Source organism: Calypte anna, chromosome 1 (genome assembly GCF_003957555.1).
Source record: "Calypte anna isolate BGI_N300 chromosome 1, bCalAnn1_v1.p, whole genome shotgun sequence".
NCBI lineage: Eukaryota > Metazoa > Chordata > Aves > Apodiformes > Trochilidae > Calypte > Calypte anna.
In genome coordinates this window covers 106,431,160-106,457,374 of record NC_044244.1, presented here as the reverse complement: position 1 = coordinate 106,457,374, position 26,215 = coordinate 106,431,160, and the positions used below count along the sequence as shown (strand labels likewise).

Here is a 26,215-nt window from a genome sequence, read left to right as displayed (position 1 = left end):
GGAAGTCTGCCAGAAGAAAGGAGGTTTTCTTGTGGTTTAACCATTACATTGCTGTAGTGGTGAGACCCTGAGGTTACAGGCAGCCACTTTCCTGCACGTTACAGCTAGGTAGGAGCTCAGGCATTTGCTTTCTCTTCTAAGGGCAATCAACATAAGCTAGAGGCTTCCCGGTGTTGTAACTGTGGTTGCACCTGGTTGAGCATTACAGTTACCTTATCGATTTCAGAATCCTTCAGCCAACTTTCCACATGGAAAATACTAGTGGTAGACATGCTTTTCAGAAGGGCAGAGAGAAGGACTCCTATATGAGCAGCTGTTGTCTATTATTAAGCCAAAACAGGTGTGGAGGAGAAGTCCAGGCTAAAGAATTTTAGCCTTGTCACGGACGAGTCTGTGATGTCATTTGAAGTGGCAGCAAGTTTCTTTTTTGTGCTGAGTTTGTAAGAAAGAGGATTGTGCTTGTGATCAAAGATGAGAAGAACGAAATGCTGAGGGAAAGGACAGCCACATTTAAAAAATTAATCATTGTTAGTCACTGGAGAACTATGCTATAGCCATACAATAAGTTGTAACTGATTGCTGGCTTCTCAGGAGTGACTAACAACAGGACAAGGGGCAATGGTTATAAACTGGAGCATAGGCAGTTCTGTATAAATATAAGGAAGAATTTTTTCACTGTGAGTGTGACAGAGCACTGGCACAGGCTGCCCAAGGAGGCTGTGGAGTCTCCTTCCCTGGAGACATCTGAAACCCACCTGGACTCTTTCCTACATGGCCTCATGTAGGTCACCCTGCTCTGGCAGGAGGGTTGGACTCAGATGATCTTTCGAGGTCCCTTCCAACCCCTACCTTTCTGTGATTCTATTACTTATTTATTTATTTTTTAATAGCAAGACATTCTGAAATGCTTTGGGCTGCTTATCTGTCAGTATCACCAAAAAACAAGTGTTTGTAAAAGTCACAAAAAATCTTCCTCACAAATGTATTTTGTTCTTCTGTTGATTATGGTGCTCTGAACACTTGGTAAAGGTGAATACTAAGATACAATTATCTCACTTGTAATTTTCCAGGAAAAATACTGAACATCCACCCATCTCTACTGCCGTCTTTTAAGGGAGCAAATGCCCACAAATTGGTCTTAGAAGCAGGAGTCCGAGTCACAGGCTGTACTGTACACTTTGTAGCTGTAAGTACTTCCTTCTCCTGCCCTTTAACTCCATAATTAATTAGTCTTAAGATTTTCACCTCAGAGCTTGCATGGAACACCCTTATATCGTCACATTTGGTTACGTTTTCTATTTTGTTCATTCATAACATTATTGGACTATATAGTGCTTTAGTTTGCTGTCCCTGGAGAAGGAACAGGAAATTAATAATCTATGCAGGAGTTTAAGATTTACCTAAATTAACTTCTTCCCTAAGCATCCTGCTGCTGTCTTCCATCTACTGTAGTGTGAATATGAGTTCATGAAAGGCCTTGGCTGGCCCAAAATCATCATTTCTACACAGCACCAACTTCTTAGGTTTTATCACTCACTCTTCCTTATTTGCTGCTTTCAAGAAAAAAAACAACAAACAGCACTGGTAATGGCATGAGAAGTTTAGATTTGTTAAGAAGTAATTCAGTGTTTGTAGGAACAGAAGAGAAACTCTGGAATTTATGGAAGTCAGAAAATAAGAAAACAAAAGCCAGAGATCTCTCAGCTTGGAAGATGCACATTTTCATCAGTCCAGGGAGCATTTTTTCCATTTTGTTCAGTTCTCAGGAGTGACAGTAACTAGTCTCCCCTCCTCTACTACATTCTTCAGATTATCCTCCCATTTTCTACTGCTCCTGATACCTATTCTATTTTTCCTTTCTCATGGAAAAAGAGACAAAACTTATTTTTCCAGATAGAAGGAAAAATTCCATTCCTTTCCCCATGATATGACTTAAAGTTTCTTGTCTGTGTGGCAATGTGCTGGGAAACAACTGAACAGCAGGGATCTGCTTCATTAACATGCAAGAAGAAAGATCTGCTGGGTGCTCTTGTCCCGCCCTGTGCCACAGCTTGTATAATTCACTCCTTTGAATTGAAATGTCATCATTGCGTCCAAGTCAGCCCATCATGTCCCCACCTAACACAGCTTTTGTTGTTTGCTGTAGCAGCAGTCTTGCTCACTGATGTTCTGCCTGTCTCTTCTTTTACTTTGAACCTTGCGCTTCTGTTAGCTCCTCACTGCCCAGCCTCAGCCCTGGCGTCTTCCCTGAACTCCTCGCATTATCCCAAATCCATGTTTCCTGTCACAGTGTAATGCTAAGCAGATCCCTGAAGGCAGCTGGATTTACATGCCTTGCCGTACAGCCGGCTACCCCCCCCCCCCTTCTCTCTCCTCTTTCAGCCACACAGACTTTCTGGCTTTTGCTTTTACAGGAGGAGGTCGATGCTGGAGCAATCATTTTCCAGGAGGCGGTTCCAGTGCAGATTGGTGACACGGTGGAGACTCTGTCTGAAAGGGTGAAGGAGGCCGAGCACCGAGCCTTCCCCGCTGCCCTGCAGCTTGTGGCCAGCGGGGCCGTACGGGTGGGGGAAGCCGGGAAGATCCACTGGAAGTAGGAGCAGCCCGGCCCTCAGGGTCCTCGGATGGGACAGCTGGGGTGCCTGGGTTGGTCAAAAGTGAGGTCACAGCCCAATAACATGCACACTGGGTTGTCCTGACAGTGTTTTTGATGTGGAGTTTACCATGTTGTGTTCCTACTCGAATGGTTAAAGATTTGAAGTAAAGTCCAGAGAAAGCTGCAAATGGGAATATTAAGGCAGGGGGCTGTTCTCAGTAGTTTCAGCAATGGCTTTGTTACACTCTTCCTAATTTAAATCACTTCCTCGGCCAGCATTTTGTTTCTCAGTCACTTCCTTAAACTATAAAACATTCAATTGCTCACAGAGAGATCGGAGTATCTTAGAAACTCATGTAGGAACATTGGTTTTGCTCTCTAATATTCCATATCTGCTATAACGGGATTCTCTTGGCATGTGCTGTGAAGTGTCTGTGAGGAAAAGTACTGGAACCAGTTCCGTGGAAGAGACAGCTGAAGGCAAAATACTTTACTCATAAAAATCTCTAGCCAAAACAAGAAAAAATGGCCTCCAAGAACACTAACTATACCTGCAGATAATGAAATGTTTGGTGTTTTTTTCATATAGTTTCTGTTTTAATGTGGGTAGATCTTGTCTGTCCCAGATTCTGCAGACATATCCTGTAATTTCAGATATTGGACCTGCTATTAATCTGATGCTAAACAGATTTAAATGTCTGCTTACCATTTCCCTTCAAGCATCCCTATGTGAGTCCACATGTGAATTCCCCTCAGAGATTTGTTCAGAGCCAAAGGAATCATTTTTCTTTTATTTGACTGAGCAGATGAGATGTTCTTCAGAAATTCCACTGCAGTTAAGTGTCTTTATTCTTGGAACAGTATTTTACCTGGAATAGTACTGATGGAAGCCCAGGAAATCTTACCATTCTGAAAACAGTAAAGTTTTCTGCACAGCTGAAGTCTTTTGAAAAAGTACCTGGTTTTCTTTTAATGTTTTAGCCTAGCTGTGAAAAAAAATTAGATGTATTTAGTAAAATAATCAGTTTTTCCCCCATGCAAACCAGAAGCATCTGACTGAAGCTGATTATGTGTGTTCTAGAGCTCCTCTTTATTACAGAGAAAGCTGATTTGTATTCTGTGCACTGATGTCCTTATGGTACTTCTGTGTTAATGTAATCTCAACTGGGTTTTGAAATAAAGTCTAATAAAGTAAAAAAAACCAAGCAAACAAAAGCTATCAGAAGTTTTCCTTGGAATTCCTTTACTAAGTGCTTAATTTTGTGAAACAAAATCTAACTTTGCCTACAGTACAGCAACTGGAAATCAGCTTGTGAGGTTCCAGACCTGCATAAGTGAGTAATGTTTCACAGAGTGTGGTGACCTTACTGTTTCAGTGGCCAGAAACTTGCTGACAAAATGTTTCTGTCACCCATTTGTCACCAAGGATAAAGCTCAGATACAGAAGAACGTGACATGGTCAAATTTAATTTGCTTGTAAAGGGCAACGAATTAAAGATAAGCCTCCAGCTCCGGGTTCTTCTTTACAGACCTGCCCTGCGAAGGGTCTCCCTCGCAGGCAAACTGCCCCCCCCTCTCCACCCCCAGCCCGAGGCAGCACTGTCTCAGTGAGAATGTAAAAGATGCTGGGAGAGTCCAGCTCTGGCAGGAATTCAGTCCACATAAGTTCAGTGCCTTAGCTATGAGACAGCAGACCTTTTGCAAGTCAAAAGAAATTGTACTTTAACTTACATGTTAGAAGAAGTAAGATTACTACTGGGGGTGAAATCACTCCCTCTACAGTTAACAAACATCATTGATAAAAGCAGTTTGATCACTGCCAGGAAGCCAACAGCAGAAGATTTGGGTGCTTCAACTCTAATGCCCCATTCAACCACTGACACCTTGAGCAAGATTCAGGTATTTTGACATCTAAGACTGCTGACAAGTGGGATTTAAGCTTTTGTATTGCTACAAATGCATAGAAAGATTTCACTGTGAACTAGTCCTTAAACTGCTTTGCATTAATTACCACTCTGTAAAAAGAATACATTAACAGCCTATCACCACACCCAATCTCAGTGGTATGCCACAATGGAACACAATGAGAGAGAGGTGTTCCTTTCCATGGTGATAGGCTGGAGACCTGTCAGAGCACAACTAGCACCCTATTTGCTTAACATTTTATTTCAGTTTGCAACATTGAGTCATGCGGGCTATGCAATTCAAATAATACACAACATGAGGTTACTGAACAGTTACAACAGACTGAAAGCAAACTAAGCAATGGTTTTATTGTAAAAATTATCCACGTATACCAAGCATTTGATACTCTTTGTCTTGTTGCAGTTCTTCCAGCTCATGACAAACGCACATTCCTTGCCCCAGTCACTGGAGTGCAAGAGACACAGATTTCTGTACAAAAATAGCAGAGCTCACAGGAGCTTTCCCCTTCTTAGCTACTGAAACACCACTAGCTACAAATAATTTTTTTTAAAGTGCAATATACAGTATGTCCCTTAGTAGTACAGTACATGGAATAAGAAACAATTTTTTTTTTCACTGCATCTAGTGGTTATTAGTGATCCTCAAAAATTCAGCTCTAGCTACTTCTTTTCTAGTTTGTTCAAGTAGTTTCTTACCTACCTTTTTTCCTTTGATCTGCTGCTTGCATGCAAGTCGTTATTCTGGCACATACAAAATAAAAGGTTTTATGTAAATGCAGCAACTCCTTGGACCGAGCCAGTCATTCAGTCAGCACTGAGATTTTCCTGGTACTAGATGTTAAACTGAGGACGTCTTCTTCTGATTTCAAGGATGAAGGAAGAAAACCACCTGAAATCTGGTGTTTCTACTCCCTCTAATCAAAAATTTGTCCCTCAAGATTCAAATGTTTTAATATGAGATTTTGGAAATGTTATTGTGCTGCCTCCTTTCACCAAGCACAGGAAAGTGTCTAGATTTATGTTCTGTATTCCCTTTCACATCAACAAATAATCTGTGAAGGAGAGTTTTTTTCATTTTGGTTTGCTTTCTAAAGGTTCCCTGCTTTTTTGGCCTTCAGATCTTCTGCTTGGTGGCTCCCACACTGCTGTACATATTTACATGTACACGTTTACATGTCCTCTCCTCTGTACCTTGAGATGCTCCCACAGTGGTCCTTGTAAGCTCCCACCTGAGCCCACAGAACTTTGCATTCGTCCCTAGTGATTGTTCACCCCTTGCCAGGCTGGGCTTCACTTCTGACCTGCCCCAACATATCTGGCTACTTCAGTACGAGAGGAGCTAGTCACCCTCTTGCAGCAACATGGTTCCTTTGTGAAGCTCTTGGTGCTCTGCAATGTGATGCAGCCAACAAAAATAGATCCCTCAGAAGGATTTCCTTTTGAAGCACTACAGCATTTTTACAGCTTAAGCCTCCTCTTTGATTTGTAACACAGTGTCTCTTACAGATTAAAAATAAGAACAAAGACATTTAAAATATGAAGTTATAAGCTTGTCTTCCACTGCCAGTTTTGCAAAATGAGCGTAACCAAAGCTTCAAGCTAAGGATCAGGGCTCAGAATGGAAACCTCTGACACTGATACATCTGCTGTCAAAGACAAGCACATAGAGGGCAGAGAGGAGGAGAGAAAGATGAGCAGAGGGCAAGCCACTCACTAACCTGGCTACACCATATCGTTTGCTTGAGGCCCCAGAGCCAGGAGAGAGGACATGCACATCTCCTCTTGCAGAAAGAGACTTCATCTCTACTCTTTCCAGTGGGTTTTACCATCGGCTCCCAGCTGCACTGCTCCACTGGCCACCAGCTGCAGGGCGATGGGAAAAGCCCGGCACTCGGCTTCTTTAACCCTTTCTGACAGTGTCTCCTCAGTGTCATCTGCCTTCACAGATACCAGCTCCTGGTGGATCACTGCTTTTGGACTGGGTTCCTCCTACAATGGGAATATTGTCAGGTTTTCATACGAGGCTGGATAACAGTCTCAGGAAGGTTAAGGGACAGTTCAGATTGGGCAGAGAAAGTGTCCTGGGAGATCCCGGCAAGCACGGGTTTAGCTGTGTGCACGAGGCTGGAAGTACACCTGGAGAGGTTTACAACCTCTACTAGGGTGCCTGCACTGCATTAGGGGGTACAGCAGGGAGGGAGACACATGCCAGAAGCAGTTTGCTGTGGACTGGAGAAACTGAAGAAAAATATTATATGAAGGAAGAAAGCAGGACCTCAAGAAACCACAGATACATCTTCCTCTTTTCACTGGTAGCAATCCCAAGATTTTCACACATTCCTGTTACCCCTTCCTACTTCTGCCTTCAGAAAGAAAAGAAAAAAAGCAGATTTCATAACTAACTCAATGTTAGGCAAGAGGACACTTACCAGGACAAAATGCACAGTGCAGCCTGTAACTTTGAGTCCACTTTGCAGGGCTTGCTGATGGGCATTTCCATCTTTGATTGGTGGGAACAGTGATGGGGAAGCATTCAAAATTTTCCCTGGGCATCAGTGTGAGACGGGAAAAAAAGAAAAAAATTTTTTTTTTCTGAATTTCCTTTAAAAATAATAGTGAGATTTGATTAAAAGTCCAAGAGAACATCACTGAGCACCATTTAGGGGCTGAGCTGGTCTTAGCTGCAGTTCATGTGAACCAGTGAAAATATCAATACCAACCAAGTGGACCTTGGGCATGCATAGCAGGGCATGTTCACATTCAGGTTTAAAAGCAAAACATACACACGGTGTTAAAATCTCTTAAGGACACACAATGAAGTAATGGTCTGATCTAAGGAAATACTGCTCTTCAGGAACAGAAGTGATGGTGTGCAGAAGCTAGGCAAGCATGTTTCAGTTAAGGCCACAGACCTTTCAAGTCTGTGGTAGACAGACAGAGTTGTCTCTCCCCTCCTAGGTGAGCAGCCCTCATGCTGCAGATGAGGAGCTTGGAAGTAGACTTCACACCACAGCCTGACAGTGATTTTCTTAGGAAACCTCATTTCCAAAAAAGCCCATCCCAGTGCAATGCACACAGTGAGTAGCTTCTGTGCCAGGCCTCAGGAGATGGCACTTGGCATCCAGAGCCAAGAGTGGAAAGAGGAGTGTGTGTTCTCCCCATCCACTAGCCTGGAGCACAGCAGAGAGCACTGCTACACTCTGCAGCCTCTCCAGGGCAGCGCAGGAGCAGCGAGCACTGAGAAATCAGTCACTCATATTTTTTTCTGAGTACCAGCTGCAAGGAGTAAGTGCAGCACAACAGCCTAGCACAGACCCTTGAAAAATGACACAACTACACTGCTGATCCCCTGCTATAGGCAGAACTGAACCCCTGCCTGGTCTGCAGGCTTTTCTCCTTCCTGCAGGAAAGCAGACAGACAGACTCTGTGACCCTGATGTTGTCTCTCTGTTACTGGTTATGGTGACACAAGGCGTTTTGCTGCCAATGCACAGGCAGGACCCCAGAGCAGTCCCGCTGGCCGGAATGAATGGAAGCATAGGGCAGCCCCACTGATTTACATGCAATCCTCAGTATCAGCAGGGCTGTGAGAGATTTAACCAAAAGATGATGAACTATGACTGTGTAGTTCTGGCGAGACCAAGCATGCATGTTTTAATTTCTCTTTCACAGTTACAACTTCTTACCTTTCCATTTTCTGAGGAAAGGACTGGAGAAAATTCTCATAAATCCTGAAAGACATATTAGTTCAACAGCAAATTCTTCAAGCACTCGGTCAATGGTGCTGTCAAATTCAGAGCGACTCCCATATAACTTATGATCAATCACCTAAAACATTAAAACTAATTAAAAACCATAACAACGAATTAACTTTGTGCAAATGAGAGCAGCTACTTGGGCAAAAAAGAGAAAGCTAAGTGGATTTATTCCAGGACATTTGAGGAATTTAAAGTTTGTATATTATTATTATTATTATTATTATATTGGTGATTTTTCACATTCAAACAAACATTCCTGGCAACACCCCAATCACTGGCTAGTTAACACTGGCTGTCTCACACAGGATACTTTCTAGAATGTGTAGAAAATCTGCGCAAAGAGAAACATGGGTAATACATTGGACAGGGAAATAAGAGGGAACATATCAGAAGATAATGACCTCTTACTCCAGAATATTCAGCCAAAGACTAACTCCAGTAATAGAAGCACTTGAAATGTAAAGTCCCTTCCTAACTCTGAACTGTAGCACTCACTGAAGAGATGGGAAAGACACTCAGAGCCTCCAGTGAGCACTGTTCACACAGCTTTCAGCTCTGCCTCTACTGGTAAGTTTGACAGCTTTGTCAAAGCCCACTTAACCACAAAGTCTGCTTTGTCATCCACTTATCCACACAAAAGTGTTAAAAAAAACATGAAACACAAATGCTTACCAAGCATTATTCTATGACCCCATAAAGACCTACAGATTCAGTAGCTGTGAGTTGGTGCTAAAAAGGAAATGTGTGTCTTTACCCTGGTGGGAATTCCAGCCCGGGAAGCATTTCGTAGTTCTTCCACACCAGACTTGTTGGAGATGACAAGGACAACTTGAGCAAAACTGCCTGGCTCTTTTGCATAACTGATGAGTGCAGCAAGGTTTGTGCCTCAAATGAAGAAAGAGCAAATATTCATGAAATAGGTGAGCATCTATGCCACTGAGAACTGGCTCTCAGTCATGCTTATCTAACAAAAATCTTGTTTCCAATGACTGCACAGATACAAGAGGACTGAGGAATTTGTGCACTAATAATGCTCATTTGTTAAGCAGTACAATACAACTTATTGACTTTCAGTCAAAATGCAACCTTGGATTTAGAAGATGCCCTGGTTCCACAGTTCCCTACTGAAAAAACAGGTGAGAACTGAATGAGCCTCTCCTTTGTAAGGACATTTCCCTGTGTGATGATGAATGAAAGCTCACCTGTTCCAGAGACAAGAACAGCTACTTTAGCTTTGTTTCTTCTGGGCTGGTGATGACTCTCAACAAGAGTATTATTCAGATGCTGGGGGCTGCTCAGCTGCAGAGCTTCTAGAAGATTCTTGACTTTGATGTGAGAATCTCCTCCAAATAAATGAGGAAAAAGTTAAAAAGTACTTTAGATTTTACTTTCTCATTTAAATTTACTTTGTATAGCTTACTAATCATATGTTTCAGTTAACAGAAAAACCCATCAGCAATTAACTTGTGCCTAGCACTAACTGGGCTACAAAAACATACCTTACTTGAACAAACCAACTCACACTGTGAGTTGTGCTGATCTCTTTTCTGTTCTCACAGAATTGTCTCCAAAGGCTTAGGTATGGCATAGCCTTTTCAAGGATTATCCCCACCTTTTACACCTGTCTTTCTCTTTCTCTCCTGTTGCAAAATTAAACTACAGATGATGTTGACAGAACTGAGATTGCATTTTGGCTGCCCAAATTGCTCCCTAAGATGTTTGGCTTTCAGAGAGGTTCACCTCTTCCTGTATGTCAAGCACTGGACACACTATAATGAATACTTACCATCACATGTGATTGATTGCACACAGCTGTGGCCTGCACTCAACTTTACACAGGATCCATGTGAGTAGGGAAGGGGTTGGAAAGGAGGTGGGTCAATTACCATGACTGTGGTAAAATATAATCAACTAAATAATACTTGAGTCCTTGTAGTCATCAGAGGGATTTACTCAAGTCTCAAGCGGGTACCTAGGTAAGACACCATTCAAGTACTGACACTCTGAGAAAAAACACACTCACTTCTCACTGTATTTAATAATTAAATTTAGGTAGAAGCCTCCAGCCTAGTGAAACAACAGGAAAAATACATGAACTTTGCAATAAGGAGTCTTCTCAGAGCCTACAGAACTGAGGACAACAGGTATGTCCCAGAAGATGACCGCACTTCACAGAATCGCACTCTAGAACAACTTACCCTGTATCAATAACAACTAAATAGCCCACCCTAGAGTGGAAACCCCTCTGAAGTGAGACAGATGAAGCTGCTACACTTTGGATTAAACTAGACACTCTTTAATTTTTTTGTGTGTGTCTTCATTTACCATTAGGACACCTGCTAACCTGTGTGACAAGGGGCAGCGACCTTCCCGATCAGCCACGCTTCTTCATGTCTTTGTATGTCCTTGAGAACATGCTGAGCCAGCTCCTTCTGCACAACCAAGACTGCACCAATCCCACAATTAAATGTCTGAGCCATCTCCTCCTCAGAGAGGTTTCCCTCTTTGTAAAGCCAGCAAAAGATTTCAGGAATCCTCCAACTGAGAGCATCTGAAAATTATTGAATTTGTATATGGTCAGCAAAAATGTTTGCTCCCCATCACTTTCTATATACAATGACAGTGCTATATTACAAGAGCTGATAGAGACTAATTCTTGCTATTTTAAGAATACTGTCCAAGGAGGACACTGACCCAACTTCCAAGTTTGTAGGTCCTGCTTTATTAAAGGTTTCTAGTCATATTTTGTGTGAGCTACATCTTCTCTAGGCTTTCCAATCAGAACACTTAGAGAATGATGGTGAATTACAATGTATTCATCCATCATCATCCAGAAGATGATTTGTATCTCTTCCGTAAAAGATGAAGGAGCCATGGGACAAATCATCTGCATTTTTGGGATTACTTTAGCTGGACTACTACTGGTTTTCTGTTTCAAAAAATTAGTAAATGATATTAGTGCAAAACACTTAGGTGTGTTGATGGGCAGACTGAAACAGAGCTGAGTGGTCTACACGTGGATGGGAGGCATAGATGGGCTTCCACAATGACCCTGCTCATGCATGTATGGCCTTAGGCTGTTTCTGGAAAGCTTCATAGTGCAGACTTACCATCTCGACTTAACTTTAGAAAATTAATAAACTCTTGGGCTTTTTATCTTGTCTGTGGTTCCAGGCACTGGTAAGTGAGCTGGGCACCATGTTAGTGAGCTGAGTTTATTTCTTTCCTTCCTAATTTCATTCTATAGAAATACAGACAGGCACACAGACATCTTCCTTCCCTGCTCCCCACTCCCACAATATTTTTAAACTCACACTAACATATTTCTCTTTAATATTTTGAATTTATGAATACTTTGTCCAATTTGGCCTACAAAGAAAAAGTTCTACCTTACTTAAAGATGACAGATATTATTATGTTACTATACATGTTATGTATGTTTGTGCGTGCACATACTGTGGAGCAAATAATGCAAATTAGTTTTCTCAACAAGTTTCATGTTTTGGTAAAAATATTTAGTATAGAGAGATATCTTGTACAACATATAATCTTTTCAAATCTCTTTTCCCCTAGAGACGAGCTCCTTTCAAACTCTCTTTAACTTTCCCTTTTCCAATGAGAAAGCATCAGCTGATGCTTACTTGAAAGTATTACTTGAAAGGGATGTTTTTTAGGCTTTTTGGAAAAGCATAAACTTCAGATCATAACTGAAGCTAAAAAGTCAGGACCATGCAGCATATATATTTTGTCATCTTTGATATTTACCTAGGACAGCACTGACGTGTTCTGGCAGGATTCTGGAGATGCCTTCCAGCAACCCCTCCTCAGCAATGAAGGCAAAAGCCTTCACATGTCCTGACCGAAGGACAGGCAGCAAAGATGGACTGTACACTTTTGCTGGGGTCAGCAATATATCTCCTGCAAACAGAAGTCATTTCAGTTCAATCGTTTTGTTTAAAAAGTCAGTAGGTGTTTAGTGGGAATGTTTCTCTGAACAGGTTTGCTTCTGTTCTTTGTGCCAGATGCTGGTTCACTCTCCCAAAACTGTGAACACAACCCCACATACCTACCTCAAAGATATCCTAACCCATCCTGAAGTAAACAACCCTTAGCAGCACCTGGTTATGAAAATGTCTGAACACAATTCATTTGCAGGTTTGTTTTTGAGAAGAAAGTTATGGTACCTAGAGTTTTGTCACCACAACTGCCAGGTGCTGGTGAGGAGTAGTGTAAGGAGGACATTAAGATAATCTTCCTTATGATGCTAAAACCACGGCCATGAATCCCAGAAGAGGCAAGTCCAATAAGCACATCCTCCTCGTCAGCTCTCTGCAGCCCCAAAGGCATCTGCCCTCGCTCCAGAGCTCCAACCACAAAGCCAGCCAGGTCATATTCTCCAGAAGAATACATGCCAGTCACCTCAGCCATCTCCCTGCCTAATTGAGGACAGAAAACAGTAACCATTAGTAACCACTTTAAAATTTATTGTTAACTTTAAATCTATGGCATATCCTAAAATAAGCAAAGTATCCATAACAGCTGCAGAGACATGAAGCCTAATCAGGGGATTCAGATATGCTTTAAAAATCCTTCTTGGTTTCTTACCTCACCTTTGGGAAGTTAATGAAAGAAGAATGTTTACTTTTTTTTTTTTTTTCCATTTCATGCTACTTATCTGGCACCTTCCTGCTACAACTGAGTATCAGAGTGGGAATGAAAACATTAACAGACCAAGAATGTGAGGCATCCAGTTTTGCTCTCCTCTGTACAAGGATAAATAAGCAAAAATCAGGATCCAAATACAGAAACAGTAAAAATCATCCCTCTGTGCTGACCCATTTTAGAGATAAGAAAGCATTGAAGCCCAAATGCTTTACTTTTTTTTCCACTGAACAGAAACCAACTGCTCTGAGGCCACACACTGCTTTTGTCTACAAGGTTTGTTTGAGTAGTAATTTTTTCAACATCAAAACCTTCAAATCTCAGAGGAGATTAGTGGTCATACCCAGGAAGGCACATCCTGCATTTCTGCAAGCTTCAGCTATTCCTTCTTTGATCGTTTCAATGACTTCCACATCAAGTTTACCACAAGCAAAATAATTTAGGAAGAAGAGAGGCTCTGCTCCTTGAGCCAGGAGGGCATTGACACACATGGCAACCAGGTCCTGACCTATGGTATCATGTCTCTTACACACTTGTGCAATCTGCAAAACATGATGGGAATCAGCAGTGGTGACATGAAACAGGCAAAACCGACATATTAATCAGTCAAAGAAGCCGAAATCTTCCTTGAAAAGAATCACAATAGAACAAACAGATAGTCTGGTGCATCATCTAGTTTAAACCAAGAGAAAACACCTAATTTTCTTGTAGAGAAAAGAAAAATATATTTTGTGAGTTTTTTTTTTTTAATATTAATTCAAATTGTAACTGCAGCTACCCAGAAATTGACATTTGGGTTCTTTGTTTGCTTTTTTGAATATTATGTCAAATTTGGAATAAGAGGTGTCTAAAAGCAAGTACAAATTCCCAGGATATTCAACCCACAGAACATTCTAGTGATTTCCAAAAAATAAGATCAGGTTGCTCAAACAGTACTCTGTGTTCTGCTTTACTTTTGCCTTCTAATTTCACTAGGCTACACAGCTCAACTGAAACAATTTTTAAAGTAGTTTTCTTCTCCAAGACTACAGGGGACAAGTCTTTACTCCCACCTTCCCCAAGAAGCCTTTGATCTCAGCTATTTCGTGTCTCAAAAAACAACAAGGGCCTGGTCTGCAGGCTCCCTTGAACTGTGACAGATGTTCCACAAAGCAACAGTTTCTCCCTCAGAAAGGCTGCTATTTGGTTTTTAAAAAGTCAAAGGTGTTTGCACCCCACAAGTAACAAAACCTGATTGAGACATCATGGCTTCTATTAAGTATCAACATTTACACTACTTCAGTACAGGGAGAGCTTTCTGCACTGTCAGGAACACACCAGGGTGGTTCTGTTTGTGCCAGCTGCTGACGTAGACGCACAGCACTAGCTCACACAGTGCAATTCAGCCCTAAAAGTTACCTCTCCAGGGTATGAAACAGGACAAAGATTGCAAATGTATGGATGGATTTTCAAGGTAACCACTTTTACAGATACAGCTCTATCAGTGTAGTTATATCAGTACAGAAAGATGGGCAAAGCAAAAATGCAGATAAAGACTACCACAGGCTTTAAAATGGTAACAGATGAGCACCTCAGCAAAGACTGGGTTTAGATTACTAGCCTGATTTCTTCCTCTGTCTGGAGGATTTAAAAGTGCCATGGAAACCAGTCATCCTATGTCCTTTATTACATTAGAACATCTCCCTCCCACTGATCTAGAAACAATTCATATAAGCATCAGCCAGCTTTTTTGGCCAAGAAATAGTCCTGGGAACAGTCTGTGTAAAAACAGTTGGGAATATCTCTCTGCCAAGCAGGTGGAACAAAGACTCACAAGAGCCAGCACAAATCACTTGTTCATGCTGAGTATCCAAGGATGTAAGACTGCAAAAGACCTTCTGGATTGTTATGTCTGTCAGCCTGCTGTTGCAGGAAGCCACATCATATCACCCCATTACAAAAGGTATTAACACTGACTTGAAACAAGTAAAGTTTCACTGTGCTTGACCAGTGAAAGGCATCCTCAGATCTCCAACTTCTCTGAGGGCTTCTATGCTCAATTTATCCTACGGGTTCTTTGTCTCTTGGCTTCTCTTCCCATTTAATATTTATCTCCTTCATCCTTCATTTCTCCAGTGCAAAGGTAATTGTGTTACCTCTCTGTATACAGTTTATTAAGTCTGATAGTTATCTTTTCAATAATATCCTGTACTCCTTTGAACTGATCTTGATCCAAAACAATGGACTCTCTATTTTATAGCAAAAATTCTGGTTCTTAGTTCCTCAAGTGCTCAGCTAAATGCATTGGTTTACTATCTTTTCACCACAAAATATCCACAGTCTCTACATTCTCAATAACATATGCACAAGCCTGGCTCAAATGATCATCTACAAAGTTGAAATTACCATTGAAGTGGATTTGAGATGTATTTATAATGCCCAGAAGGGTGCAGGTGGTGCAATTAGTAGTGGCTTTTAAAACATTCTTGGCAGATAACATGAGTTTTGCTACAGTGAAGTTGGAAGTTACCTGCAGTTTAGGTCCAAGGCCTTTAGTTTGAGATACCAAGATAGGATCATCGTAACCAGATGCTTTCAAGTCAAAGAAACCAGTAAAGCCTCCTACTTCTGAATGACTGCCTGCCAAGTACAAATATGTTAAGGATCATTTGTAAGGGAATTAAAAAAAACCATAAAAACACTCATCAAGGCAAGAACTGAAAACTACAACTTCCTGGAGAAGACACTGCTGTTTCCACTGACAGAAACATGCACAGATTTATAAAGCATGGACCCCAAGGTCACATATTTCATGGTGTTGTAAACAGATCTTTACTATTATGTGTTTGTGAGCTACAGATTGTGCATAGCAAGAGTCAAACATTTTATCAAACTATTTACTGCTTGCCTTTTTTCTTTACGTAGCTACTTTTTTCTGAGAGGAAAAAAATCAACAAGAATTTTTCCTTAGTAAATCACTGCTAAGAGTAAAGAAAAGGAAACAAGTTCAGTGACTGCTAGCCACACTCTACTGTTTGGATGTATAGAGCTGACAGGATCCCTTCTGTTCACTGACATGAAAAACTATCCTATTAATTCAGAGTAGGGTAATTCACTAGTCTAATATTGAAAAAGTGCAAAGATCCTCATGTTAAGCCAACTATTTTTAATTAAGAAAAAGAAGAGTGATGAGGAAGAAAGCTCAATTTCAATGCCAAGAATGCATTGCTTACCTCCTGGGTGGGGGAAAAAAAAAAAAAAAAAGTTCTGTTGCATTCAATATACTGAGGAAATTCAACAAATCTTCCCAGTCTTACCTGATCTGGTACCACTTACAACTGATGTTTCCAGCTGATGAAACAAAACAGCACTGGTTACAGCTTCCACATGTCTCTCTTTGTATATTAGGCCCCTATAGAGAGCAAAGGACATGCAAGCAGCAGCAGTAACATTTTCTGCATAGGCCATCATTCATCACACAAAAGGGAACAACAGATATAAAAGTTTGGACTAGCATCTATTTCTGCTAGTGCCTTTGCTTACATACAGAGACTGTTTGAGAAGCTGTACACCCCGATGACCAATGTCCTTCCTGTAAGTTGCACCCTTGAAATGTATGGCAGCTACACCCCTGTTGGCTTCTCCCAGGGCTTTCATCAGGTCCTCCTTAACAGCAGTAATGGAGAGGACTCTGCCACCACTCGTCACCACTCTGCCATCCTTCAGCGTTGTGCCAGCATGGAACACCTGCAGCCCTAACTCTTTGGCTTGCAGCAGCCCTACAAAAGCAAAAGGAACTCTCAGAGTACTTAAAATCACATGCTGTGTTGGCAAAGTAGTACAGACTGAAGTTCTTTCTTCAGTCCAGGCAGAACAACAATAAACCTTACCTGTCTGAAAACCAGCATTACCAGTGAAGGGCATGCCACTCCACCAGCCCTAAGAATCCTTTCTGAGTCATCCAGTGATGACACAGATCACACAGGAACAGAAATGAGGGATCCAGGAGCCACAAAAGGACATATATCTACCCTGTGCCAACACAAAGTTGTGCTGTATGTATTTTAATCGTGAATGATTTGTGCAAGGCTTTCCTGTATGAAATCACAATTCATAGCAGTTTACTGCCTGGATTCTCCTCTCTCCCTGATATTAAACCACTAATGACAACGTCACCCCAGCACTCCCCTAGCTATTCTGCTGTGCCCACTCCACAAAATTCCCTACCACGCCTGGAATCGATGCTTTACAAACACTTGCAGGTGGCTTTCCAATTGCTAAAAAATGTACAGATTTTATTATTTTCATTTGCCTCTATGTATTCACCTGTTAGAGGAAAGTAAAACTGTCCAGGGTTTTGAGATTCATCTTTTGAGAGGGTAAGAGAAGAGAAGGAACTGCTGACATCACGTGGAAGAAGTAAAAAACTGAAAAAGATGGTTTTCCCTTGCTATCAGCTATACAGATTCCATAAATGAGTAAAAAGGGCCCTTATATTTGTTGAAAGAGCAATGTGTTACATTGCCACAGCACTGCCCTGACAAGGTCAAAGCTGAGCCCCAGCTGGCCTTGCTGCAATGGAAACTTAACTCCATCTCATCACGCTTTAAGAAATGCTTTAGAACAAACTGTGAAGTCATTAAAATGAGGGCATCAGCATGAAAGATAGGAAAAAAATAATAAAACACACACAACTCCAGAGGCTAGAATATAATAATAAAATAATAGACTGAATGTAATTGGTTTTTTCTCTTTTATTGTGATTAACAAGCAGGGAAGTCATACCATCTCACTCCTAAAGTTATTAATATCAACTTTAAAAAGGACTCACTAGCAGAAGAATTGATTCAGTGATGTGGTTTGAAGTTTTACAGTTACAAAAATGAGTTTCCCAGAATATCACTGACAAAACAAAATAAACATATTGAGTCAACCGGGCAAAGGAGGTGGGTGAGGAGAATATGACAGCAGAAATCCTGACAGGGGCAAAAGCAATATAACATGAGCTTCTCCATGGGTGATGCAGAATAACTGGAGTTCTGACAAAAATAAGGTGGCAGTAATGCAAGATCAGTTGTCTGGGTTGCTTGACAAAAGGCATAGTGTCTCATCCTGATAGTCTGGTCAGCAAATATGACCTCCTGGCAAGGGAGCAAAACTAGAAAAAAGTAGTTATGTACCGAAGGCACTGTGGTCCATGTTTCCAGCACAGTTTGTGGAAGTACTCCAAAAGGACACCACAGAGTTTTTCCAGAAGGACATAATGCCCCATCACCTTCTTCACTCAGAAACAGAGATGAGTGCTCTATGAAGCTCTATAAAGCTACAGAGCTTTATAGAATGAGGTAATTTTAAACATTTAGTTCTTGTGCTACTTCAGACAGGCATACACTCCCAATCAAAAGATCTTACTGAGAAGCTATCTTTTTTCCACAAGGACAAGAAGTGATGGATGAAGGCAGATGCGGACAAAGTATAGGGGTGGAGGAAAGGTGTACAGATCTCTGAGAGAAGAGGAACTCTACTAAAGTACAATGTGAAAATTAAACAGTAAACAACTTACTGCAGTTACCTGTTACCTCCATGCCTTTGTCATAATCTCCTGGGTATCCTGGACTTGCCATGACCACACATACAGCTGTACTATTTTCTGACCAGGATGGCATGAAGCTGCAGAGTTTGCCATCAATTGTTGCTTGAATCACTTCATAAAAATCATTTTTAAGCAGTGGAAGTATTACCTGCAGAAAATTTTCACAGTTGTGTAAGTTAATTTTTATTTTGCTGACTTGTTGAAATTCAACTTAGGGAAAATTAATAGAGTAAAATCTGTGCTTGCCATACTGGAAATACTATATTTTTCTACACCAGTAGATTTGAGAACTACAGGTGAGCATTTATTACAGTGTCTTTCTGCAATTGTCATAAATTTACAAGTATATGATGTGCTATTATATTGAAGGAACATGAATTTAAGCCCGCCTTATTCTGCTTCTATCCAGAAAAAACTAAATCTGAATTACAGCTTTTTTACTTAAATTCTTTAACTAATAATTCACAGAAGCTGACAAGCTAAGATTTTAAGTTACCTCATACATTTTCCAAAACACTCTCATTCAGATCTGTATGTTCAAGGGAAGGAAGACACAAATGCAAATATATCACACACATTTCCCTAAAAGTAACAGTTAGAGGTAAAAGAATAAAACATAGTTAAGTTTCCAGTATCTTTCACTCACCTGGCACTGAGGGTCACCAAACTGACATTTGAAGTTTAAGATTTTCACACCATCTTTGGTAAGCATTAAACCTGTTTGTAGTACACCTGAACAGACAGAACACAGACAAGCAAATGAATATATTTATTTCTCAAGAACTCCTTAATATGTACAGTATTTTGGAATGTGGCATGGATTTATGCAAACTTTAAAGAATCAGGAACAGGGATTTTGCAAGCATTTATACACAAATCTTAATTCCACAATAGCCAACTAAGTGGCTAGCAAAAAACCTGAGGAACATTGCATCACATTTTAGGCAATGTAATGAAAAGCAACCTCTCCGCATCAGAAAGCTGTGTTCTGCTTTCTGCTACAGCCCACTAACTGCAGGTGTTCAGAGATCAGAAGGAACTGACACAATTAAAAAAACATTTCCCATAAAACTCCATCCATTATGTAGACATTGGGAGTTTCTTACTAGTAAGTGAACTATTGTTACGTATATTTATAGGGATGTAGAAATCTGTATTTCAGGCAAAAATAACAAACTAAAATTCACTATTGCTTTCAACAAATAAGAACAACCCAAAACTTATTTCAGGTGGTGTGCTGTGATTTCTGCTCAACACATACATATGCATGTGGTGATCTAAAGCAGGCCTTTCATCAGATAATCAGAAAACTAATCCCCAGGGAATAACAAGTGTGAAAATTTAAACCCCATCAGGTTCAAAGCATCAGGTCCTCCAACATCATCCTGAAAATTTTCAACACCCACTACATTATAACTGCAGATTTGGGCATTGTAAAAATTCTACCAAATAGCAGAGACGATGTCAGAGAGCAGAACCCAACTCTTTACAAGTATGTGATCTTGACAGTCTTCAGTACCAAAAGCAGCCATTGGCATTAGATGACACTGTAAGCATGACCTCCCTTTTCCAAAACTGCCTGAGGACAAAGATGTTATGAAAACTTACATTGCTTTTACACAGAAGTGAACAATGCAACTGAACTTAGGTATATGTTCTGCCTTGAACTACAGAGTCTGGTTGCAACTACGTAAAGAAAAAATATTTAACAAAGATACAGTATGATTTATGGAGAAAAGATGAAAAATCCTCTCTCCAAATGAAGAGCTAAAAGCCAAACCAGTGAGGCTTAATGCTGCATGAAAAATTAACTTTGGGTTTTTTTTTAAAAAATAATAATCAGAATTCAAAAACAAACCCTCAAAATGAAATTAATAGTGGTGTGACTTGACCTTGTTTTTTTTCAGTTGAATACTTACTTACCTACATAAGCAGTTCCTTCTTGTCTCATACTATCAACAACATGCTGGAGGATAGCATCATTGATTTTCTCTAGAAGAACATCTGGAACCTGACAATCAACATCACACTGATTGAGAGAGTGATGACATTTGCTGGACCAGCTTATACGACCTCAAAGGACTGGGGTAAGTAAACACCTTAGCTATGTTTTCTCCTATCCCATGCACAACCAGCGTGCTCCTTCTGTTTTGGTGCTGCTGCCTGAAGGACAGATACACTGCTGCCCTGGCTTCCAAAATTTTTTGTTTGGTTCTTTCTTTAGAGGGCCAACTTTACAGAGGTTTGAGACACTGGCAAAGCTGCTCTGTACACAGGAAGACTGTTCATGCACTTCTAGAAAACCACACTAACAATGTACTTGAGCAGCATATTTAGAACAATGCATTCAGCTTAAAGATTCAACAATAAATTCAAGACACAAAGACTCCAAGCATTTGGGGAATTTTGTAGGAATATTTCAAGCATATCTACCTAGATAAAAGGCTATTTATCAGAACATTGGCTCTTCATATCCACAGGAATGACAATAAATGTTGGAGCCCTGTGTTCCATGTACAAAACAAAGTGTCAATCAATTCTAGAAGAAATCTAGCCTGTGTGATAAAAACAAGATTGGGCCCTAAAGGAGATATATTAACCATAGATGTGATCAGCCTTGTTGCAGGCTGAGCTGGAGGACTGCTATACCTGAGGAACTGGGCAATAGGCTCCCATCCCTCCAGTGTTTGGACCTTGGTCACCATCCAACAATCGTTTGTGTGCCTGGGCTGGGGGCATTGAGGCAACGGTGACACCATCGGTGAAGCACAAGCACTGTTAAGAGACACACACACCACACAGAAACAGTGACACTCTCCTGTCCTTAGTGAACCTGACACTACTGGTCACAGGCTGAGGCTCAGCTCTGCATGGAAAATTTAGGAATCAAAAAGTAGAAAGCACGGTTCACTTTTTCTGCTGCAAGCCCACTGAACTGAAGGATTCATTGAGCTCTCCTGATATTTAGAATTAAGAGCAATGGCAACCCTCATAACAATCCATGGTTAATTAGATCTTGCCCTACCATTCATGTGGACATATGTTTACCTTCAGGCATGTGAATAGTATTCATTGACTTGACAGAATCATTCATATGGCACACATTAAAGGTGTGTGTTTGCAGATCTGGGGCCTCAATGAGTGCAAGAAATCCTCAGTGCAGGACAAACCTTGCACAAAGGACACATTTTCAATTTTCACATGGAATATTATACACATGCTTAAGTTTATACTGTCACTGAATAGTAATCCACGGTAGATAAAGAGCTAAAATATTCACTAAATCTTAGAATAAAATCATTGATGGAGCAAGAATTACCAAAAGAAAATCCACACAAGCATGTTTTAGGTCACCTTAGGAAAAAAGGTCATTTTCCACCAAAAAAGAAAACCATAATTGCAGTTTTATGGGTAACATAGGAGAAAATTCCACTGACAACATACATTGATTAGTATGAGCTAAGCATGAATCGAATTGTTTAGACTGCACACTTAAGTGCAAATAAAATAAAAAAACCCTATTTGAAACAATAAACTTTTGTGTTTATGCATAGAGCATAGCAATAATGCCACAGAATAAAAACACATCACAACACCATTGATCACTTACAGAAAGTTCTTCTCCTTGAAGGAGTTCTTCAATAACAACCACCTCTCCAAACATTCTGTCCTGTACAAAAAAAAAAAAAAAAATCCAGTGAGAAAACGTTATCTAATGGCTAAATCCTTTCTTTATTCTCTTTTAACAGGAAAAAAAAAAAGGAATGTACATGAAAAGTATTAGCTTGCTTGAATTCCTGTATGTTGAGCAAAGTCAGAAGAATCTCATTTGGAGGTAAGGAAGAGACATTGAAATGCACTTTATCATAACCTGGGAGCCAATGAAAAGTGAAGAAGTTGAAAGTTGGAGAGGTTAGAGAAATGAAAGTTCAGTCTCAAACTCCACAAAATCCTGCTCACTGCCTGGGGCAAACACAAGGAGTGTGAGAATGATATCCAGGGAAATACCTTAGTCAAATGAGCAAGTTTCTCCTTTGAATACTTGCTTCCTATGGCTGATATTGCAAACTGACAGAATACAGAACTTGAAGAAATGGATTCCCACTGATAAATTAAAGATTTGTCCACCTGCATAATCTCTTGGACAGCTCTGCAGGCTTCCTCTTTGCTGCTTGCAATAGTCACTTCTTTTCTAGCAGCAGGGCCCCTCGCTCGTACAACTCGTGCAGGAAAGTCTGTGCTTTAAATGAAAGCAAAAGTGAGAGTAAGACAACTTTACTGAATCCAGTGAAAATAACATCTTTAAGCTGAATCCCTTCCATATTCTTCCTTTTTTTTTTTTTTGAACAAATGAAGAATTACATCAGAAAAATACACTCCCTTCTACCTCCCCCTCTTAAGGAGGTGAATGAGCTCTTACAGCCCACAGACAGGACTCTGAACCAAAAATCCACTAATTCTCTTCTTGGTTTTTACACCAACTCAGTGCATATCCTTGGACATGTCACTGAATCTCACTGCTTCTTCCTCGTTCTCTTGACATGGGTTACTACTTTATTCCTGTCATAGGCTTGAAAAAATTAACTCACCAATTATTTACAGTTTCATAAAACCAGATTACAGTACATAATCCTATAAACCACTATGAAAGTCCTTTTGCACATATAGGATAAGACAGAACTAGTGTATTAACACTGTAGCTCCAGAATTGTTCCATTTACTCTTAAGTACAGACTCAATCTAGAAGAAAAAATAAGGAGCAAACAGTGTAAAGTTAACATATTTTAACTACACTTAATCCATTCACTTCTCTCCAGCTTGTGGACAGTCAAATAAAATGTCCCTTTTGAAGAGCTGATTCATACAGTACTAGCCTGTTTTCTGAAATAACATCTCATTTCTCCTATTCACAGTACTATTTATATAAGGATAAATATCAACCCTAAAGTTATACAAGTAGCCAAAGAAGGCTCACACAAAGCTCCTTTCTCCACATCTCAGTGTGCTGACCTGAGTCTCATGCATGCTTACAGATACAGGATTTGTAGGCCTGCACCCTGGTTTGGGCCAGGATAGAACTAATATTTTGTCTGGTAATTTTGCTTTCAGCTAAGTCCCTTTTAAGTAGTTGCACTTGATGAAATTAACAGCAAGTTTCTCAGTCAGTGTCTGCTTCTAAGACTGACAAATTCAAACAGGGTGAGACATTCAAAACATGCTCTACACCACAGCCAGGAACAACAGTCCTACCTAGAGTCTCTGCCAGAAAGCTCCAGGGGAGACTCAAGACTCAAGGCTGACCTCTAGGATTCTGGGGCTGAAAATGCAAAGGCTCCAAATCCAACTACACAGCCACTGAAAAAGAGGTATTGGCTGCTATGAAGGAATTAGAGCTGCTTCTGAAGTGACTGGTACTGAAGTGCTGCTCCTCCTGGCGCTCTGATTACCTCTACTGAGCTCAACAGGTAGAGCTTCTTCTACTTATCATGTCACCAATGCTACATGGAGTAAATTGCCTTAATCTCACAGAAGGCTCCAAGAGGAAACCTCAGTCTTCCAGGAATTGTAGAAATGATCACAGACTGAACAGAAGGCACACACTTTGCAATGCTGCCAGAAAAAGTGGTAAAATGGGCTGAAGAAGCCCCATCATACAATCAGCTACTAGAGGATGACAAACAGTATGCTTTTCATTGATGGGTTCTTCCCCCTTGTAGAAAGCCATTGGAGGTGAAAAGCTGCTGTATGGAGTCTTACATGACTAGTTGCAAAAACAGATGAAGGAGAAGGTGAATGGAGTCAATTTGAAGAGGTAAAAGCCATCCAGCTGGTGCTGGGCATTGCTGAATAAGAAAGGTAGCCAAGACTATATCTCTATCTTGACTCATGGATGGCAACATATGCCTTGTGGGGGTGGCTAAAGCAGTGAAAGCAAAATGACTGGCAGGGTAAAGGTGCCCCTGTCTGGCTTGCTGAACATTGGCAAGACATTGCTGCTCAGCTAGAGAAACTTGAGGTAAAGGTGTGTCATGTAAATCCCCATGTACCTTTTAAGTGAAGCTACTGAGGAACACGGCAACAACCAAAGAGCAGACAAGGCTGCGCAAGTGTTCCAAATAGATCTGGACAGGGAACGTAAAAGTGAACTATTTTTAGCTAGGTGGCCCATGACACTTCAGGTCATCAAGGAAAGAATGGAACAGATCAATGGGCTTGTGACCAAGGGGTGGACTTGAGACACTACTGAAAAGGTTATCCACTCCTGCGGCATATGTGTCACAATTAAGCAAGCTAAATGGTTGAACCCTTTGCAATTTGGAGGGAGATGATGATTGAAATATTGGTATGGGGAGGCCTAGCAAATTGACCATATCATACAGTGCCTCAAACCCACCAAGGTAAGTGCTTACAGTGGTGGAAGTAAGTGCCAGATGTTTGGAAACATATCCTGTGCCTCATGCCACAGCCCAGAAAATCATCCTGGACCTAGACAAGGTGCCTTGTGGTGACAAAGTGCAGCAGAAAGAATGGAGTCAGACAATGGGACTCATTTAAAAAACAGTCTTATAAGTAACTGGGCCAAAGAATATGGCATCAAGCGGTTATACCATACCCCCTATCATACACCAGTCTCAGGAAAAATTGAAAAGTACAACAGACTGTTAAAAACTACCCTAAACACAGTGGGTGGTAGAACATTTAAAAACTGGGACAAGCACTTGGCACAAGCTACCTGGTTAGTTAGGGGTTCCATCAGTCAAGCTGGTCCTGCTCAGTCAGACCTTCTATATACAGTAGATGGGGATAAAGTGCCTGTAGTACATAAAAGGAACCTGCTCAGGAAAACAGTTTGGGTTTTTCTTGTTTCAGGCAAACCAAAGCCACTGCTCACTTCTGAGGATCATCTTATAGTCCAGAAAGAGAAAGGGAATAAAGGTCATATCTGCATTCCACTTTTAGGGAGAAGTGGACAAAACAGGTGACCAAAATGAACCAAACAGAGTATTCCATCCCATACTCAGTATAAATCTGAGGGATCACAAGAGTCAAGCCCCTTCTCCTCCTTCCTTCTTCAGCATCCTGGGAGTATTTCATCCATTCATCTGACTGCAGTCCTGATCTGTGCCATCTAAATCTGTGTGTTCCTGCCTCCAGCTCCCAACTGCTGCTGACTCCAGGACCCCAGCCTGGGACATTTCCAGGGCTGCCCTGCAACCTTGGTGGTGACATGAGCCTTACCAGGGGGAAGGAACGTGATATTGTTTTTGTGTATTTTGTATGTATTTAATAATTTTTCCTTTTTTATTATTACTGTTTTATTAAAGTTGTGTGGTTTAGTTTCCAGCCTGTAAACCCCTCTGCCTTATTCTCTCTCCTTTCTTCATCAGGGAGGAGAGGGGGATTGCTAAAGAGCACCTGTCATTTGGTTAATAGCCGGCCCAGCATTAAACCGTGACAGCCTGTTCCTCCACATGGCAGTGATACACACTAAAGGCTACTACAGAGCAAAGTCAATAAAAAGGTGGGTTTTATTTAAAGAAATATAAAATTCCACTAGATTGCACCACAGGTAGCACATGACAGCAAAGACAAGAAGTCCATGTAAGCAGCAGGCTGGCACAGAGCAGCGTAGCTGAACACAGCAGCTGCTGTAAGACTGGACCAAAATAGCCACAGGGATAAGTTACTCTCCCAGAGGATC

General features: G+C 40.9%; 2 protein-coding genes across 14 annotated transcripts in view; one reads left to right on the top strand and one right to left on the bottom strand.

The window, feature by feature from the left end:
- The window catches only part of LOC103531042 (trifunctional purine biosynthetic protein adenosine-3), a 42,393-nt gene extending 38,587 nt beyond the window's left edge, over positions 1 to 3,806 (top strand). For 12 of the 13 annotated variants that reach the window (XM_030469583.1, XM_030469585.1, XM_030469578.1 and 9 more), the window contains 2 exons: positions 1,071 to 1,186; positions 2,415 to 2,597. In XM_030469583.1, the coding sequence (XP_030325443.1) occupies positions 1,071 to 1,186; positions 2,415 to 2,597 (299 nt within the window). Of the gene's footprint in view, positions 1 to 1,070; positions 1,187 to 2,414 lie in introns of all 13 variants that reach the window. The other variant, XM_030469584.1, reaches the window with a different exon arrangement.
- LOC103531075 (trifunctional purine biosynthetic protein adenosine-3-like) overlaps positions 1 to 26,215 on the bottom strand; it is a 53,851-nt gene that overhangs the window by 23,503 nt on the left and 4,133 nt on the right. Inside the window, exons 5-21 of the mRNA XM_030469591.1 lie at positions 22,642 to 22,753; positions 22,124 to 22,183; positions 21,163 to 21,288; positions 20,437 to 20,524; positions 19,160 to 19,245; positions 18,493 to 18,661; positions 16,468 to 16,699; positions 16,238 to 16,332; positions 15,451 to 15,560; positions 13,285 to 13,483; positions 12,045 to 12,197; positions 10,624 to 10,830; positions 9,482 to 9,619; positions 9,034 to 9,164; positions 8,208 to 8,349; positions 6,951 to 7,066; positions 6,240 to 6,510 (exon numbers count right to left, since the gene is read on the bottom strand). Of these exons, the coding sequence (XP_030325451.1) occupies positions 6,325 to 6,510; positions 6,951 to 7,066; positions 8,208 to 8,349; positions 9,034 to 9,164; positions 9,482 to 9,619; positions 10,624 to 10,830; positions 12,045 to 12,197; positions 13,285 to 13,483; positions 15,451 to 15,560; positions 16,238 to 16,332; positions 16,468 to 16,699; positions 18,493 to 18,661; positions 19,160 to 19,245; positions 20,437 to 20,524; positions 21,163 to 21,288; positions 22,124 to 22,183; positions 22,642 to 22,753 (2,350 nt within the window). The 3' untranslated portion in view covers positions 6,240 to 6,324. The remainder of the gene's footprint in view (positions 1 to 6,239; positions 6,511 to 6,950; positions 7,067 to 8,207; positions 8,350 to 9,033; positions 9,165 to 9,481; positions 9,620 to 10,623; positions 10,831 to 12,044; positions 12,198 to 13,284; positions 13,484 to 15,450; positions 15,561 to 16,237; positions 16,333 to 16,467; positions 16,700 to 18,492; positions 18,662 to 19,159; positions 19,246 to 20,436; positions 20,525 to 21,162; positions 21,289 to 22,123; positions 22,184 to 22,641; positions 22,754 to 26,215) is intronic.